The following is a 20787-nucleotide window of genomic DNA, read 5'->3' on the forward strand; positions in this document are numbered from 1 at the left end:
CAACCCTATACCACTACCCTGAAACAACTTTTACATGAGCTCTTAAAGGAACCAATGGCAAGCTCTTACCCAATTCATCCTGAAGAAACTCCAGATTCTTACCCACAGGCATGTGCAATGAAACCATGTGCCTACAAAAAGTTGCACTGGTTGCCAATGGAGGCGCAAATACTATTCAAATTTGCATGTATCTGTTTCAAACAAGTCTGGGGACTAGCACCTTCCTACCTGTTACCACACTTCACGCTACACAACCCCACACGAACAACCAGAAACAGAAACATCTTTACATACCCAAAGATCACAGGCTGCAAATACAAATCCTTCCTGGACAGAACCTTCATGTTCCAAGCAAGCAGACAGCAATCCTGGCTGGGAAACTACATAAATAGAGCCAGACAGATCTACAGCGCATACCGAAAATCAATTAAAACCGTTCTATTTGACAAATTCATCACCTAAACAAATGACCTTCTCTCACTATGATATTTCCCTTCACAAACCTGATATAATTTTTCATGTAACTCCAATGCCTCATGTAACACTTCTCATATAACCCCAGTTTTTATGTAACATTTTTCCTCTTGCATTCTGTAATTCACTGATTGTCCAGCCTTCTTTCAATGTGAACCGCCTAGAAGTCTTTCAACTATGGCGGTATAGAAAAATAAAGTTATTATTATTAGCCTTACTAGATTATTTTTCAATAACCATCCTTGCAAGAGTCTTCCCTAAGACAGAACTGAGATGTCCTGTATCCAAGAAAGACCTTGAACCAGAAGCTCTTATACCATTGGGAAGATAATGGAATCCCATGTCTTTAATTGAACAAGATCACCATATTAAGGCCTTCAAGACTAAAGCAATGCCACCAGAACCACCAGTCCCCAGATATAACTTTCCTGATGACCCACCCTATCAAGGGCCACAAAAGAAACATATCAAGGAATTTTACCTCTACCCATGTCAAAAACTGGGCCTCCAAGGGCAGTGGTGTGCTCCAGGTGCCTCCCTGAAACTTGATGTAAGCCTCAGGCTAAAAAGCCAAGAGGTTAAAGCAAATGGTCCTGAACTCCAACCGACTGATTAGCTTCTCTGGAGGACCAAACCCCCTGCACATTGTGATGGGTGAACCGTGGTCCCCAGCCAAGAAGACTCACATCTGTTGTCACAACCAGGATGGAGTGGCCAGGGTCATCCAAGGGGACCACTAGGTCAATATGGCATGCTGCAGAGGCCACATATAAGCTCTCACCCAAAACCACCTTCCATAGTTGGGGTTGGGGATTGCTACAGAGTTGGGGGCGTGATTCCAATCACCCTCATTTGTATGAGGGCGATTTGTGAATCAGCCTCCCGGACACGGATTGGATCCGTGCCCTTAGCGAATCTAGCCCTTAGTTTGGAGAAAATTAAAGGCCTACTGTGGTTCTTTGTTAACCACCCCTGTTCTAAGAACTCTTAAAAAAAAAGAAAAAAGAAGGGGGGAGTTGTGTGATTGGAATACCATTCGTTTTAGAGAACATTTATTATAAGTACGCAACTTTGCTTTTCCTGAAGACAACAAATTCACTACAGTTAAACAAATGTGATCTCTGTTGTCAACAAAGAGCAGGAAAGGGAAAGAGGAAACAACTGAACCACCAAAAAAGTGGCAGAATATGAATGGAATATTTTTAATTTGGTTTCCTATTGCTATTTAAACAAAATGGCGTTGCTTTATCTATCTATCCATCCATTGTGTGTAGGCCTTCTTGTAGGTTCTTTATAAAGGCAGGTATCTTAAATTACAACCAAGTAAGGAAACTTGTTTTTTAAACTTTGCACACCATAAAAAACCAAGATCATCTTACCAATGTCCAATGCAAGATACAATTCAAATGTGCTTTTATTTTTCTATAATTGCTGTTTTAAATTTGACATACAAACAGTAACATTTCACTGCAAACTTTAGAGAGGACAAAAATTCTCTCTTAACACTCTTTTAAGGAATTTTTTCAACAATGATCCTTAATTGTCTTACCCCCTCCCCTTCACAAACCGCTGATCCCCAGCAAAATATTTACAGCACAATATTAACATTTGGCTTCCACACTGTTGTAGACTGTCCCTCTTTTCCAGCAGAATCAATTTTCCATCCACAGAAGAAACATCTGATGAACAGAAATCCTGAAGCATATGCCATACCAAGACAGCAATGCAAAACTGCAAAGGGTCTGGAATAAATCAATCCTTCGAATCCTGCACTGAAAGAACATATGCATTTGAGATCTGGATGGAGGGCAGGAGTGATGCTTTCTAATACTGCTACCTTAATCTTGCTACCTTGTTGACCACTTGATAGTTTTTACAATATTTAAAAACCACGAAGGCGGCTGTAGCCAGACAGATGCCTTCATCATACTAACAGGCAACCAAGAAAAAGCATCTTAAGTGCAAATTATTGGCGCCAGAGGAAAAGTGGAAGTCAGGCTAGGTCACTGTATTTTATAACAAGCTAAATGACCCTTGTAAAGAGCTTCATTATGTGGAGAAGGGCTGGAAAGAACACACTGCAATAAGAAAGGGATTAGGTAGGTTACAGAGGATAAGAAGAGAGAATATATAAGTGATGCAGGAAAAGGGTATCTGAGCTTAGGAGGTGCCACCAAGAATCCTATGCTAATATATTACAAACAGCTCATTAGTATTCTAATGAGCACTCTGTGGGAAGGCCCACCATTTTGAAGAGGCAGGCTTGATAGAAGCAGGGAGTGGGCATCCCTCCTGCTGGTCTTCATTAGAAGGTACTGGGGGATCTGGGCAGTGGGTCAAGGCAGGAGGGAGTAGGCATCACTCCTGCCAAACTCCTCCCTTGATGTTGGGGGGCTATGGATGTCTGGGGAGGGGGAAAATTGGTGGGAAAAAGGGAGGGAGGCATGGGGATGTCAGGGGGGTGGGGGTGGTGGTGATGGCAGCCGCCCGAGGCAGGAGGCATCCTTCCTGCCAATCCCAGGGGTGTGGTCCAGCATGGGGGTCCTGGCATGACTTTAAATTAAAAAAAAAATTTGTTTTTAATAGGCTTAGATATTGAACGTGTGTAATACATGCACAACGTCTGTGCCCATTAAAAAATAAAAGCTGCTCTTCCTGCCCCAAACAGCTGAGTGGCAGGTGAAGCCTCAAAGCTGACACCAGCTTCAGGGAGTCCTGTGGCTCAGTTGATTGGGGCAGAGCTGTGCCTAGCAATTACTCTTCTGAGCAAGCACCCAGCCCAGTTCTTCCACTCTTTTACTGGCAATTCTCTGCACAAATAGCAGGTACCGTATATAATTTGTATGCTATTATGCTGAGCATCACTAGTAAAAGAAAAATTGCTCCCACTATGGAATTTTTTTACCGTGGTATCAGAGCTTTGTACTAGAGAATGACACGGGGTATAAATTGGTCCCCGCCCCTGCAGGAAATCAATTTTTCCCGTCCGGTCCCCATGAGTTTTGTTGCTGTCCCTGTCCCATTCCTGTAAGCTCTGCCTTAACTGCATGAGCCTTGAACACATGATTTTAAAGTGTTTGAGGCTTTGTAGATGAGGACAGAGCATGCAGGAGTGGGGCAGGGACAGGAAAATAGCTCGCCAGGACAGGAAAATGAGCTCCTGTGAGGGCGGGGAAAATTTGTCCCCATGTCATTCTCTACTTTGTACATCTGGGTCTAGGTATCCAATGGTAAACAACAGTGGGAGTTGAATATTTATAGAGGATTGTTTTGTTTCTTGTCTCTAGTTGTAATCCCATGTGACCTCACATTTACCAACAAGCCACTTCGTTGTGGCACAGGCATTAGCCTAAGAGAATCATGGAAATACACTATCAGTACATTTCTAGGCAGAGTATTAACATATCAGGATCATCCTGAAGAGCATGAGATGAAGGCGAAAACACAATTCAGATCACTGTCAAAAAGCTGTGCACAAAATGAAAACACATGCTATCAGAAAAGAGCAAATTATAATCAAAGCTGATCTTTAAGAAGCCAATAAGCCTGGCTTATCCCACTGCAGAATTCAGCAACAATGTTTATTTCAGTAACACATCTTACTTCAAGCCACTCTTCTCACCCCACCAAAACAAATAAAAAGCAATTTAGCAGCTCTTGGCCTACTTATTTTAATGAAGCAAGCATAGAGTTACCAGAGGTCCGGGAAAGCCTGGACATGTCCTCTTTTTAGAGGACTGTTCGGGCTCCCAGGCAGACTTTCCAAAACCTGTCCGCATCTGGAGGACCTCCGAGCGTGCGGGGACGACGTCTCACGCATCCCTCACACGCTCCAGGCCCTCTAGACACAGCTGCAACTCGTTAGGGAAGAAAAGAGGCTAGGGTAGACTAGGGAAGGGCTAGAGGCTGAACTGGGCGGGGCTGGAGGCAGGGCTGGGACAGAACAGGATAGGGTCACAGGCGCAACAGGGCAGGGCTTTTGCGGAATAAAATATGGTAACCCTAAGCAAGCACTTCTTTCCAAACCTCTTTACGCCTGTCCTCTAGCTCCCCGCAGAACAAGTAGACCCCCATATGTAGATGCACCTGCTGGTTCTGCCAGCAGGTTATGACATCATTCAGCTAGCTCGGAGTGGGTCATGTTGTTTTGATGACTGACGCTCATGAACAAACCCATGAATAGATCTGGTGACCAAAGAGCAGTACCCAGTACACTGAACTGAATAAAAATCCTGGGCAGGGAGGGGGGAGAGGTAGGAAATTAAGAGACAGAGTACTATAAGGCTGTACACTGATCTCTGAATACATTCTCAAAGCCATTTAGCTACCTAAAACTAGTGGCCCTTGGGTAGTATTTTTAGTCTCATTCAAAGGAGCACTCCTAGGGCCATGTTTAGGTAAGAATAGTAGAGCTGCAGAATAAATATGACAAAAAAGCAGCCTTGTCCCAGTCTGTCACTAATATAATTGAACACAGGACAGATCCATAATGAGAACTAAGTGAAAACATGGTCTGTAGCATACACTATAAAAAATACAAACAAATTAGCACCAGATTCTTATGTCTTATTAGGAAGATGTCAAAATATCTTGTCACAATATGTAGCCAGTTTTATTTCTAACCCAGCCGAGCTGTTTCCTTTTACCTTTCTTTTCTTTGAGTGGTGCTACAGCAAGAGCATCCAATATGGAGGCCTGTGGGACAGATGTAGTCCATTTGAGATTTAAAAAATAATTACCAAATAAGTTCCAAATTTATATTAGAATACATGATTTTGAAACATGACAGAACTATTGTATGGATTCGAAGTCATAATTTCAGAAGAGATTCAAAACTTTCAAGTACAAATCATGCTACAACAAGCAAAAATATTCATGCAGACCCCACGCACTTGGATTTCTGACTAGACAAATTTGCCCCTGTCCCCGCAAGAACTCAATTTCCTCGCCCCGTCCTCATGAATTTTGTCACTGTCCTTGTCCCTGCCATTCCTGTAAGCTCTGCTTCTGCAGATGAGGACAGAGCTTGCAGGAATGGGGCAGGGACAGGAAAAGAACTTGCTGGGACGAGTCAGAACAACAAGTTCCCATGGGGACGGGGAAAAATTTGTCCCCGTGTCATTCTCTATTTCCAACTACAAAGCTGCCTGTTGGAAAAACTTGGAGGTGACTTGGCTACAATACTGTGAATCTTCATCTGCAAGTAACCAGGCTTTCCTTTCCCATTTCTAATTTTCTCCCCACTCCAACCAAATCTAGAGCAGTTCCAAATTATGTGCCACAGAACCGGGTACAATACTGATAGCAAAAGCAGGCATCTGCTTCTGGAACATCAAATAGCTGCCATCCTTACTCCAGCAAGGCCTAGACAATGCCTTCAAAACCTGCATTAGACAACACACTCATGCAGGGAGTTTATCTGTTTCACAGTTTGACAAGGGTTCAACTATATATAAAATGAAAGGCAGGGGACAAACACACCTAACAGCCCTCTAATACTGCATCTCATTGGACTAGAGCGGAAACAAAGAGAAGGTGCCTCTGAACATGAAGTCTGTAAAGAAAGTGCACCCCAGGCCTGCTGGCAGGACACAACAATACCATATTACATCAAGGAGCGATACCAAAATTAGGAATCCATGAAATCCAGCTTTATGATGGCTTTTTATATCAAACAGTAAAAGGGTGCCTCATTCCTTTAGCCAGGATACAGCCATTACAGCCCAAGCCTACTAAACATTTTCAAGGCCATTTATCTTTCTAAAAATTGGCCAGTGGTTAAAGCAGTGGTCAGAGAGCCAGCAAACCAGGGTCCAAATCTCATTTCTCCCACTGACTTTTTGTGAACTCAGGAAAGTCATTTCACCTTCTATCGTCTCATCTACAACCGCAAGTCCCCAGAGACATTGTCACCTCCACTCTTTGCACCTAGGTGGGCCACTGAAAACTACGACCTACACTTTTGTTTTTCTAGAACACACATGGTTGAATCCCTCTTATACAAAAATGACACATTTCTGCCAAGGATACAAATGAAAACTAAAGTAATACTTTTTGTGCATTATAAAGAAGGATAGCTTGTTATCCGAATACCATATGGCTAAATAATAAATTTTTATATTTTGGGGGAGGGGCTGTTGTATCATTTTCCCTTACAGAAGTTCCCACTGGTGGCTTTGCTTCACCACAGCAATCTAATTCACTCTGAGGCAACGAGCTTTTGAGTTCCATTTCACATTACACAACATAGCCCTGGTGTTGTACCTCAGAGAAAGACTATCCAGTCCCACAATGCAACAGGATTTGTCTGAATGCTCCTAGAAGTTCTACTTCATACAACTGCTCCAAGTAGAGCAACGGAACATAGCTGAAGTCCACGCCCTCCCATGTCAAACAGCAGCCTACTGCTGGGATATCCAATGACATGGACTGGTCCACATTCACACTAACTAGAGATGGACCACAATGATAGCAGCAACCCACCAACTACCAAAAACACAAAGTCAACATTCAAAAGGAGGTAAGCGGGTAAGTTGGCTCCTCCCTTGTTAAATCCCAATGGCTGGTTCCCAAGCTGATATTCAGTCCACTAACTTGGTGAGTGCTTGCATAAATTTCTGTCAGTCAAAAGGCTGTCTGGGAACTGGGCTGAATATCAGCTGACAACAAAAGTCCAAGACGTGAGATTTATCCGGATATTCAGCACTAACCAGGGTAAGGTCTGGCACTCAATATCTACGTATAAAAAGCCTATGGTGGCTGACATTATATAAAAAAGAAAAAGCTGACCATCGTGGGCTATACATTGACCTGTATGATAGCTTGTTTTCCCCCTCCCCTGCCTCAGCCAAAGGACCATGCATGTCTTCCGGCCAAGGCAGTAAGGATGGGACTCTCAGACCCCCCTATCCTTTCCAAAGCTAGCTTCATCAGGCCATGTAAAACCAAAAAAAGCAGAGAACTCAAGGAAAACCATTTCTAGAAAAAGGGTCATGATTCAAACGAAGTAAGCACCCATAAAATTCAAAGATTTTAGTTGCCACAGCTCAGCTTGTTCTAGACTGTTATTAAGAGAACTGATGACCAGCTATCAGGAAACAAAATAAGAGGAGGAAAGCGCACAGTGAGATGGAAAGAAATATGAGGCGAGGAAGGGAACAAGGGTGTGCAGATAGGAAAAGATTCATTTCCTTCTTTGCAACAGAAAATAAATGATATTAGCAGAGGCTCAGGAGAGGTACTGGGCAAGCTGCACTCCCATCTTTTTGAATGGAAAAATCACTGCATTCCAACCCACTCTCTCTCACCTGATTCTTGATACAACCACAATGCAATGGAGCCATATTTCTTCCTTTGATGATTTTTCCAATACTGCTAGCCCCTTTTCTCCAGCCAAAAAATCAAACATCTTTTTAAACTCATAAATCGGAGCTGCTCGGGTCAGCCCAGTTCTGCGCTCAAATTTAGTTCAAGTGCAACAAGGCACGGAGCTGGGTTGACCAAACAGAGTCAGCTATTAATTTCTGGACTCTTCCGCCATTGGTATTAAAAACATTATTAAAAAATGTGCAATCTGTTAATGATATTCAAACAACACATTTACACACACACATATATATATCTATCTATCGATCAGATTAGGACCTTGTTAGGCCTTTCCATTGTAGCCTTCTTTAGAAAGCAATAACAAAAAACAAAAAGCATAATTGCCTGCATAGAATTAACCTATTAAAATAAAATTAAAGCGTTTTATAAAAACAAAAGCCCCCCAAAAGACTGTCACTACTTATAGAAAAAGTTTTTTCTTCTTTCTAAGTGACAGTTTTGCTGAAAGCTGCAGTTGCAAGGCATTTTAAATAGGTGAGGTTTGTGTTTTGTCCAATAGGTTTCTGAGCGCATCAGTGCATTTTCAAATCTGGACTCCAATCCTGCATGCCACTTGTGGCCTTCCCGGCTTTAGTGGCCTCCAGTCCACAGAGCCGGCCTCAGTGTGGCCAAGATGACTCCTCTGGCGGCTGTTACTCCTCAGGCTCCCCATGCACACGGAAGCGATAGATGCAGGTATATTCTGGGTGGCCCCAGTTGCTCAGGATCCTCAGTTCTACAGTTTGATAGACTGCAGGGTCTTTCTCCTTAAAGAAAGAAAATAAACAGTTGGTTTAGTCTGGAAGACCAGAAGCCCACCAAGTCCAGCCTTCTAACTGCCTCACAGTTCTATCTACAAGATAATCCAGAAGGCAGAGAGGCCCTGCCAGTATTACACCCACTGAAGAACGCTCCTTTCCCAAACTCAAATACACTGCTGGATCAAAACTTCTCCCTTGCTGCTCAAATAAAATTTACAGCCCAATCTGCCTCTGTTCATATTTAGCTCTGACTGCATCTTTTAGCAAAATGTTCCATAATTTCCCCTCTTCTCCAAGAGTCTTTCCCCCTCTCCAAATGACAACTAAATGAGCTAAATGCTCTGACACTCACAGAATTCCTATCAGTGTCAGAGCATTTAGCGCCCGAATTGTGGTGGAAAACTCTTCCGTGGCTTAGTAAAAGGAGAAATTAGATCCTTACCTGCTAATTTTCTTTCTTTTAGTCTCTCCAGACCGGCATAGAAACTGATGGGTTTACACTCCTCTGCCAACAGGTAGAGACTGAGACACTAACTTTTGAGATCAGTACAAGTGGGCTGTGCAGTCCCTCTTACAATCAGTCTTTTTGAATAGCCAAGCAGAAAAATAGCAGGCATATTCCAGAACCTACGACCCTATATACTCATGGAGAAGACATAAGCAGAGCCCAAAAGGACCAGGAAAATACTATCAGATACTGGTTAGAACAAGAACCTTTCCCAAAAATGTCCCATAGTTCACCAGCTAACCCAGATGAACCAAAGCCGCTGTCTTTGTAATTCTTCAACAACAAACACCCGCAGAAAAAAAACATATTCTTCGCAAAAAAAAAAAAAAAAAAACACGGAATAACAAGACAGGGTGGGGTTCTGTGCTGGTCTGGAAAGACTAAAAGAAAGAAAATTAGCAGGTAAGGACCTAATTTCTCCTTCTTTATCATCTCTCCTGATCAGTACAGAAACTGATGGGACCTACCAAAGCAGTACCCATCTTGGGTAGGGACCCTCAAAGGGCCGCTACTAGAACATGCTCACCAAACACTGCATATCGACACGCCTGAACATCAACACAATAATTTCACACAAAGGAATGGAGAGAAGACCAAACTGCAACTTTACATATATCCACTGGAGGCACCAGAGAAGACTCAGCCCAAGAGGCTGCCTGACCCCTAGTGGAATAAGCTTTGAGAAATGCCAGAAAATAATAATAATAATAATAACAACAGTTTATATACTGCAGGACCGTGAAATTCTATGCGGTTTACAATAAATTAGAAAGATTCTATGAATTAGAATGAATTACAAGAATTACAAGTTACAATGAATTACAATGAATTAGAAAGATTCAATGTGGTTTACAATGAATTAGAAGATTCTACAAATTGAATGGAACATTCATAGCTAGAGATTAGTGGTTAACAGTTTAAGGGATCAGATTTGGGGGGTGAGATTGTAATGGGGTCAATTGTGCAGATTCGTTACCTAGGTACTTCAAGAACAGGTATGTTTTTAGATGTTTCCTAAATTCACCATAGTTATTTGCGTGTATAATTAGTTTTTCCAGGTCTTTGCCCCATGTGGCTGCTTGATACGATAGAAGTTGTTGATAGTGTCTCTTAAATTTACATCCTCTGGCCGATGGGGAAACAAATTTCAGGTGTGTTCTTCTCTTATGTCTGTTGGTTGAGAAGGAGAAGAGGTCAGTTATATATTTAGGGGCTAGACCGGATAGTACCTTGAAGCAGAGACATCCCAGCTTGAACTTCGCATGTGCCTCCATTGGCAGCCAGTTCAGGAGTCGGTAGGAAGGGGTTATGTAATCGGACTTCTTCAACCCAAAGATCAACCTGACTGCCGCATTTTGTATCAGTTGTAGTCTCTGCATTTTCTTTTGGGAGATTGCCAGATGGGCAATGTTACAATAATCAAGATGGCTTAGCATTAGGGATTGTACCAGAATTCTGAATGAAGAAGCGTCAAAGTATGCTCTAATGGATCTAAGTTTCCAGAGAGTAAAAAACCCCTTTCTGACTAGGGAGTCTACATGGTCTTTCGTGGTTAGACCTTGGTCCAGTATTACCCCCAGAACCTTCATTGTAAGTTGAATAGGGTAGCTGAGATTGTTGATGCGTAGTGGTGTTGTGGTGACAGGTGAGTGTGGCGAGGCTATGAAGAATTTAGTTTTATCTGAATTAAGCTTCAGTCTGAATTCTGTGGCCCATTGTTCCATGAGGTTTAGTGCTTCTGTTGCCATGGGGGTGGTTTCAGAGGGAGAAGTATTGAAAGGGATAATGATTGTAAAGTTATCCGCGTAACTGAATAATTTTATACCCCGCTGGGCCAGCTGAACGCCTAGTGATGATATGTAGACGTTGAAGAGCAGTGGGGATAATGGAGACTCCTGTGTAAAGCCAGATGGGTTTCTCCATGTTTTAGAGAGGTTGTAATTGAAACGTACTTGATAGGTGCGAGACGTAAGGAATCCTCGAAACCAGTTAAATACCTCTCCTCTGATGCCGATTGCGTCTAAGCATTGTAACAATTTCTCATGGTCCACCAAGTCGAAGGCCGAGCTCATGTCAAATTGCATGATTAGGGCATTAAGGCCCTTGCTGAATAAGGTGCGTAAGTAATCTAGGGTCGCTGCAATCACCGTCTCGGTGCTAAACAGAGGTCTGAAGCCAGACTGGGTTTCATGTAGTAGAGAGAACTGATCAAGGTAGTCCATCAACTGGGTATGTGCTAAACCTTCCATTATTTTTACGAAGAATGGAATGGATGCTACCGGTCTATAGTTGGTTACTGATGTTAGGGATTGTTTACGATTTTTTAGAATTGGGGTAATTATAATGTGACCGTTATTAGTTAGGAATTTTCCATTTTTGAAATTATTGGTCAGATAGTTCCACAGTGTTAGTTTAAAGTCTAATGGGGCTGCTTTCATAATGTCAGGGGGACAGGGATCTAGAATGCAGTGAGATTTAGTATACTTGTTATAGAGTTTGATAAAGTTATTCCATTCTAGATCCTGAAAGTCATGCTGAAGTGATAATCTCCAAGATCCATGGGAGCCTTGGAAGTGTCGTCCCACTTGCGCGATGAGGATAAAGAGACAATTCGATTTCCGGAACTCCTGGGTCCGGTGAACAAAAGAGTGAAGGACATAATGGACATCCAAGTTGCACAACTGCCCCTGCTCCAAAGAGCCCTCCTGACTACCCAAGACCGGAAGGACCATGGACTGGTTGATGAGAAAAGGTGAAAACCACCTTAAGCAGAAAAGGAAGGAACCGGCCGCAGCACAACATGCTCCCGAGAGAACGCCAGGAAAAGCAACCTACATGAGAAGACCTGCAGATCGGAAACGAGTCTTGTGGATGTAATGGCCATCAGGAAGACTGCCTTAAGAGTAAGGTCCTTCAACCTACAATAACTGAGAGGCTCAAACAGAGGACGAATAAGCACAGAGAGCATTAGATTGAAGTCCCACGCAAGAACCGATGGCCTAACAGGTGGTCAGAGCAAGTTTGCAGCTCTCAGGAATCTAATCACATCTGGAGAAGGGGCCAACCACTGACCATGCAAGAGAACACGAAAGAAAGATAACGCGGCAATCTGCACCCAAAGAGAAGACCAGGGGAGGATGCGTACCAGGCCATCCAAAAGAAATTTCAACATGGGAGGCAAAGCAATGTGAAGGGGCTCCACCCCCAGCACGGATCACCACTCCTCAAAGATATGCCAAACATGCACATAGGCCCAAGAGAGTGGAGATCGCCTTATCAGAATATCCCAGTTTTCCTTAGGCGAGCCCTTTCAAGAGCCAAGCCATAAGGCAAAATGGACCTGGATCGAATATTTGAAAGGGACCCTCAGTCAGAAGATTGGGCAAGAGTGGCCGCAGGAAAGGAACTGCCACGAGCAGACGAACCAGATCTGCTTACCATGGGTGCCTGGGCCAATCTGGAGCCATCAGGAACATGTGCAGGATAATCCAAAGAAGAAGTCTGTCCACCAAATGCCATGGTTGAAAGACATATCGCAAGCCCATCTTGAGCCAAGCCTGCACCACAGCGTCCAGCCCCTCGGCCGGGCAATCCCTGTTCCGACTAATGAATCATGGCACCTTGATGTAGACACTCATGGCCATGAGGTCCAGGATCGACTGACCCCCAACCCGAACAATTGCCGGGATCCAGAGCATGACAACTGAGAAAGTCTGCCTAGACCTTGTCCACGTCAGCTATGTGGGAGGCCGAGATGTCCAGAAGATGAGCCTCTGCCCATTCCATGAGGTCTCCAGAGCCACTAGATGACTCTTGGCACCCCATGATGATTTACATAAGCCACCACATTGGCATTGTTGGAAAGAACTCAAACTGACTTGCCCTCCAGCAGGGACTAGAATTCCACCAGTGCTAGCCGAATGGCTCTGGCCTCTAAAACACTAATCGACCAGGTCCCCTCCACCAGTGACCAAAGGCTCTGAGCTGGGCAACTGAGGCACTGAACCCCCCAACCAAGCACTGTCCACTGGGGCTGAGATGGGCTCACTCCTTGAATCAGATTGGAAGACTGTAGCCACCAGTGCAGGCTGCGATGAACTAACCCCCAAAGAGGAATGGGTGAGTTCAGATCACTAATCTGTGGTGATCACCGCCGAAGAAGTGCATACTGAAGAGGGCACATGTGAGCCCAAGCCCACTTGATCACGTCCAGGAAGGCCGACATCGACCCCAAGACCTGCAGAAAATCCTGTGCTTGAGGGCAGCAATATACCATCAAGGAGTGAATCTGAGACTGCAATTTGCACATCCTGGCCTCTGGAAGAACACTCTCACCAAAATGGTGTTGAACAGAACATCGAGATATTCCAAGAACTGAGATGGAGTCAAATGGCATTTGAACAGGTTGACCACCCAGCCCAGGGACTGGAGAAAATCCACAACCCGAGTCGTAACCCAGGAGCTCTCCCGAGATAACTTGGCACGAATCAACTAGTCGTCCAGGGTGCACCAGAATGTCCTCCTTGCACAAGGCCGCCACCGCCACAACCACCACCATAATCTTGGTGAAGGTCCGTGGTGCCGTAGCCAGACCAAAGGAAAGCGCACAGAACTGATAATGAACACCCAAAATTGCAAAGCGAAAGAATTGTTGAAGGGAACTTGCAGGTAGGTCTCCATCAGGCCGAGAGAAGGCAGAAATTTCCCAGGCTGACAGCCAGGAGTACAGATTTCAGACACACCCAAGGCCTGAACCAGCTTAACATCAGGAGAAAGGAGCCTCAAAAGGGAAACTTACTAAGCCTAGCTTTAGATGCCACATTCGCCGACCAACCCCAAAGTCACAGGAGTTTGGTGGGTAGCTACTCCAAGAACCATGAACTTGTCTGAGGCATGAAAAAATTCATACATGGCAACAGAAGAAGCTCCCAGCTCAAGCACTGTCCTGATCCACTAAAGACCAGTCAGCTGATTCACAGTCAAGAACTTGCTCAGAACACTGGAAACAAAGCCGGGCCACAAGACCACCTCAAGTTGCCACCTGGGAAACCAAGGCAGCCACAATAAAACTTTATGGGAGCAAAGCCTATATTGTACGGGCCTGAGGACCTCTCAGGGCTGAACTGCCATCAATCAGCATGGAAAACATCTCTATCGCCACCAGAGTAGAGTCTGGCTGTGGAAAGTGCCATGCAAAAAAGCGTGTTCGGAAAATTACCACAGAGCTTGCACTACATGGGTTGGAGATTGGCTAAGCGGTAGACTTCAGAGGGTGGTGGTGAACGGTACCCCATCCAAGGCGTCGAGCGTGATCAGTGGGGTGCCGCAGGGCTCGGTTCTGGGCCCAATTCTATTCAATTTATTCATAAGAGATATGACACAAGGACTTAAAGGAAGGGTAGCACTATTCGCTGACGACGCCAAACTTTGCAACATAATAGGCAAAAGCTTATTACCTGATAATATGACACATGATCTACGACTGCTGGAAAGATGGTCAACTACTTGGCAGCTAAGCTTCAATGCTAAAAAATGCAAGGTGATGCACCTGGGAAAGAAAAATCCGCACAAAAATTATGTACTGAATGGTGAGACCTTAGTTGAGACCAAGGCAGAACGCGATCTAGGGGTGATTATTAGTGAGGACATGAAGGCTGCCAATCAAGTGGAGAAGGCTTCCTCCAGGGCAAGACAGATGATAGGTTGTATCCGTAGAGGATTTGTCAGCAGGAGACCTGAAGTCATGATGCCGTTGTACAGATCCATGGTGAGGCCTCACTTGGAGTACTGTGTTCAGTTCTGGAGACCACACTACCGTAAGGACATACTGAGGATCGAGTCAGTTCAGCGAATGGCGACCAGGATGGTCCTGGGGCTCAAGGATCTCACGTACGAAGAAAGACTAAAAAAATTGTGGCTGTACTCACTTGAGGAAAGAAGAGAACGGGGAGACATGATTGAAACGTACAAATACATCACGGGACGTATCGAGTCAGAAGATAATATCTTCTGTCTCATGGGACCCTCAACAATCAGAGGGCATCCGCTGAAAATCAGAGGAGGGAAATTTCATAGCGACTCCAGGAAGTACTTTTTCACTGAGAGAGTGGTGGATCGTTGGAATGGACTCCCACTGCAGGTGATCGAGGTCAGCAGCGTGACTGATTTTAAGAAGAAATGGGATACTCATGTGGGATCTCTAAGGGAGTGAACTCTGGGGGGAGGCTAATTGCAATGGGCAGACTTGGTGGGCTATAGCCCTTTTCTGCCGTCATTTTCTATGTTTCTACATCTCGAATATCATGAAGCATAGGGAAAGAGCGGGATGCTGACCGGATCAATCTCTGGAAATGGTCCACCACACGAGAGGGTCCTGAGCTTCCACTTCATAAAATCTGAAGGAAGAGCTCCTGCAACTAAATGATTGTCTCTCTTTTTTTTTTTTTGTGAAACAAGCGCGCAACAAACACAGATCAGCCATAAAAGAATCCACGTCCCAAGACGCCTGCGGCCGCTTGGACCATAGCTGAGGGGGCTGGACCAAGGCAACCACTGGATAAGAGAGAACGAAGGAGGGGGCAGTCGACGAAGGACTCAACACCCCTGACAACCCCCAGCAGTGAAGCAAGACCCCCCTCCCTCCATTAAATAAGCCTTGCACATGGCCAACATCAAACAGAGGCATAAAAAAAACTCCCGGTGGCAACATAGCATTCATTTTAGGAGCATAAAACACATTTCAGACTAGTTCCTACCGAGACAGAAGAAGGTTGCAGAAGACACAGTTTAGACCTATTCTTGCCTTTCCTAGACAGGAGACGGTCGCCTGAAGCTGTGGGCAAATTTGATGTGCTTCCAGCCAAAAGACTGAGGGAAGGGTCATTGGTAAACTGCATCAGTAAAACCAAACCCGGCACTGAAAACCAATAGACCGCTGACAGCTGAGAAAACTCCCCTGGCGTAGGCTGTAGGAGAAGGTTGGGGCTTTGCCCCCCCCGCCCCCCCCGGCTGACACACAAAGTGCACCCGGAGAATCTGACATCCAAAGCTGGGTCTCTCTCAAGGCAGCCAGCTGCATTCGCCAGCCGCATGCAATGAATGGCTCTCACAGAAAACGCACTTGTTCAGTATTCATAAAGCGCTCGTAATAAAAGCACCAAAAACCCACGTACAACAACGCCGTTTAAAAACGGCGGCCTCAGGCCTCTCTGTTTTTTTAATGAGACTCCATTTATTTCTTGTGTCTTTTATTGTACTTTCTTATATCTTCTCACAGCTAACCAGCTGTATCAAGATCAGGCAGACCCCACTGGCACTCTAAACTGCAGGCGTAGCCAGTATGTTGTGGCCAGGCTACAGTTGAGGCATCTCTAAATCCAGAAAACCTGGGGAGGTGGGGAAATGGGGGGGAGGGACTAAACTCCCTTCGAGTGTGGCACCCCCTGAGGTAGGTAGAACCCTAGAAAGGATCCCCCCAAGCTCAGTCCGGACAGACAAAAGGACAAGAAAGAGTCACTAACCAGATCCAACAGGCCTTAACAAACCTCAGCACAGACTGCACAAAATAGACCACTCCACCTGGTGGTGGAGACTGAGAAAAGACCAGTTGTAAGAGGGACTGCACAGTCCACTTGTACTGATCTCAAAAGTTAGTGTCTCAGTGTCCACCTGCTGGCAGAGGAGTATAAACCCATCAATTTCTGTGCCAGTCTGGAGAGATGATAAAAAAAAAAAAGGGCCTTAGTTTGGTGCGTAACCATAATCAAATAAACCATCACAAATTTAGTGTAGCTTCCACTGGTAGCCAATACAATTGCACAAGACAAGGTGTTACACTTTCAGATTTATTTGTTTGGCAGATCAGTTTTGCTGCTATGTTTTGTAAAAGTTGTAATCTCTTTAAGAGGTTCTTATTACATCCTCTGTATATTACACTGCAGTAATCAAGATGAGCTAGCGCAGTGGTCTCAAACTCAAATCCTTTGTAGGGCCACATTTTGGATTTCTAGGTACTTGGAGGGCCTCAGAAATGACAATTTTGCATGAGATAAAACTCTTTATAGCTCATAAATTTTTCTTTTTGGCTAAGTCTTAATAATAATATTGTCATTTATAGCTAAAGACAAAAAACTGTTTAATTTTACAATTATGATAACATACCGAGGGCCTCAAAATAGTACCTGGCGGGCTGTGAGTTTGAGACCACTGTGCTAGCGGAAGCGATTGCACAGCTGATTGAAAGACAGTGGGATCAAAAAATGATCTGATCCTTCTCAGTTTCTAGAGTACTTTGCGCACAATATTTTATACCCATTTCAGATGATGCTCAAAAGATAGTATGTTATCAACTATATCTCCAAATCTTTTTAAGTTCACATTCTAATTTATAGGGGAAACCATTAATAGTGCAATCCTTAACAGTTAGTTCCAAGTTTCCAAGTTTATTATACAGTTTGATTAATCGCCTAATCTATATTCTAGGCGATATACAAAATAGTACGAATATTTAAAAACATAGGTAAATTATTACATAGGCAAACAATATTTCAAAAACAAACAACTATGAAAAAAACCCAAAAAACAATATAGAAACAATAGGAAAATTCTTTAAAGGTTACAATCTGTATCAAGTTCAATATATAAAGGTAACAACATTAGGAGGGAAGACGAACATAAAAAGAAGGAAATATAAGATAAAGAGGGATTGTAGAATCATTTATTCACTAAAAGCATCATTAAAAAGGAAACTTTTAAGCTTAGTCTTGAATTTGTCTAAGTTCTTTTCTTCTCTTATATAAAGTGGGAGATCATTCCAAGACTGGGGGGCAGTCACTGAAAAAATAGTAAGACGTCTCGTATTAATGACTCTCAATGAGGGAATGGCCAATAAATGTTGATCCTGAGATCTCAGTGTTCTAGAAGTAGTATAAGGAATTAAAACTCTAAAAATGAAAGCGGGGGTTTGAAATATTAATGATTTAAAAGTAAGCAAACATATTTTATATAAAATGCGGTGTGCAACGGGGAGCCAGTGTGATTCCTTAAGTAAGGGTGTGACGTGGTCGAATTTTTTTGCTTTGTGAATTATTTTAATAGAGGCGTTCTGTATAATTTGAAGACGTCTGATTTCTTTTTGAGTCAAGCCCTTAAATAAGGCATTACAATAATCAAGTTTGGAGATAACTAGAGAATGTATTAGAATATTCAGGGATTTTGCACATAAGAACTTGGCGACGGAACGAATTTGGCGCAGTCTGAAGAAAGTAGATTTAACCACATTGCTTATGTGATCGTGGTATGATAATTTATTGTCAAATATTATTCCTAAGATCTTAATATTTTGGTGTATCTGCAATGGAGTGCCTTTAATGGAAATTGGAATAAGCGGTGTGCTACAGTCCTTCCATGGAAAGAGCATCACATTGGTTTTATGAATATTTAAGGATAGTTTATTAGCATCCAGCCAATGATGAATTTGATCCAGTTTGTCGTTTATTGCTGTTATTTCCTGTGTATTATTGGGATCAATTGGATGTAATATTTGTATATCATCGGCGTAGGCGAATACCGAAAATCCAATGGATTGACATAAGGTCAAAAGTGGAGCGAGAAAGATGTTAAATAAAATAGGAGAAAGTATTGATCCTTGAGGGATACCATAAGGTAATGAGAAGCTGTTAGAAGACGTATTATTAAAGAAGACATTGGAGGAACGGTTTTCGAAGTAAGATTTAAACCAGCACAGAACTTGATCCGTCACACCAATGGACTGAAGCCTATGAATTAAAAGAGTATGGTCGATAGTATCAAAGGCAGAGGACAAATCAAGTGAAATCAGTACGACCGAAGAATGGTGATCTAAACGGTAAAGTATCGTTGTAGTCATACCAATCAAAGAGTGCTCTGTAGAGTGATTTTGTCTGAATCCAGTTTGATTTGGGTGTAATACGTTAGTTTTTTCTATGTATTCCGATAATTGATAATTTTTTCTATGTATTCCGATAGTTGATTGAAATTACTACTTATCATCATAAATTTTGCTGTTTCCCTATTAAGTTTTAGTTTAAATTGATACGCCCTGTTCTCTAATATTGTTAGGCCTATAGAAATTCTATCAGTTACTTGGCCAAAGTCTCCTTCAAATGATATATGTAACACAATATCGTCTGCTTACATACAGTAAATGGGTTAAAACCCAAGAATTTTAACTTGAATCTCAACAGGGCTATTAATATATTAAATAGAATAGGTAATAGCGATGAGCCTTGGGATTTAAGCAGATGAAAAGGTCTGGTTCATTTTTACCTGATATGAATTTTTTTTTTTTTTTTTAGTTCAATCTTTATTAAATTTTAACATCTTTACAAAATAATACAATTCACAAATAGACATAACATATGTATACATACACTAAGAGGATCTCAGCAAAAACACATCAACATCTTATCCACCCATCCCTCCTCTCCCCAAACCCCCAACCCTACCTCCCTCCCTTTTGTCTGGCAGGTCATTCATACAATCACACACATTGTGAACTTTTTTAAAAACAAACAAACCTTGTAATCAACTTAACACACAATTGCCTATCCTAAGGAAGCTCAGTACATCCAGAAGTATCATGTGATCAGTTAAATCAAAAGCACTTGACATGCAAATTGAATCATCATGACTCTCTCGCTTAGACTGATCTCGCTCTTAATCTTTGATCATAGAGTTCCCAATGCTGACTCAGTGCTGTAACCTTTTCTGAATCCCAATTGAGAGTCATAGAATAAGTTTAAATGCTCCAAATATTCATTACGTTGTTCTGCCACTAATCCCTCCATTACCTTTGTAAGTAATGGTATTGAAGCCACAGGTCTGTAATTACTGATTTCATCTAACCTCCATGGGAAATAATCCTCTTTCAAATTAAAACATTATTGATTCAGTTAAAGCATTTGTAAATTTAGTAGAGGCCTCCCTTATTGGGTAATCTGGACAGACATCAAGTATACAATATTATGAGGAATATTTTCTAAAAAAAAAGTCTTAACCTTTGATAATGATGGAGTTTGAAAGTACAGTGGTACCTTGGATTACAAGCATAATCCGTTCCAGGAGCATGCTCGTAATCCAAAATGCTCGTTTATCAAAGCGAGTTTCCCCATAGGAAATAATGGAAACTCGCTTTGATACGTTCCCACCCCCCCCTCACTCGCAAAGGCCCCCTCGCTCCAACCGGCCCCCCCCCCACTGCGCGAACCGCCCCCCCCCCCCGCCAGTACAACTTAAATTTACCCACCTCCCCGTCTAGCACTGGAACGCAGGCACAGCTCGAGAATCTCGGCGAGAGGGAGAATTAGAAGTCCTTGAGCATGCGCAGATGCATGCTCAAGGCAGGCAGGCAGAAGCCGGAGGTGTCAGGTCAAAAGCACGCCGAGACAAAGGCGCGCTTTGTCTATGAACCGAAGCCGGAAGATTTTCTAGGCACACGAGCTGTGCCTGTGTGCCGGTGCTGGTGATAGATGGGGAGGTGGGTAAATTTAAGTTGTACTGGCGGGGGGGGGGGGGGGACGGTTCGCGTGGTGGGGGGGGGTGCCGGTTGGAGCGAGGGGGCCTTTGTGAGCGGGGGGAAGCGATGCCGGTTATCGGGGGGGGGGGGTGCTCGCAAATCGAGTCAACACTCGGTTTGCGAGT

At 43.4% G+C, this 20787-nt stretch overlaps 1 protein-coding gene across 1 annotated transcript in view; it reads right to left on the minus strand.

The window, feature by feature from the left end:
- Positions 1–1870: 1870 nt before the first annotated feature.
- The window catches only part of SUN2 (Sad1 and UNC84 domain containing 2), a 155411-nt gene continuing 136494 nt past the window's right edge, over positions 1871–20787 (minus strand). The window contains exon 18 of the mRNA XM_033929464.1: positions 1871–8606. Within this exon, the coding sequence (XP_033785355.1) occupies positions 8493–8606 (114 nt within the window). The 3' untranslated portion in view covers positions 1871–8492. The remainder of the gene's footprint in view (positions 8607–20787) is intronic.

Source organism: Geotrypetes seraphini, chromosome 2, assembly GCF_902459505.1.
Source record: "Geotrypetes seraphini chromosome 2, aGeoSer1.1, whole genome shotgun sequence".
Classification (NCBI taxonomy): Eukaryota; Metazoa; Chordata; class Amphibia; order Gymnophiona; family Dermophiidae; genus Geotrypetes; species Geotrypetes seraphini.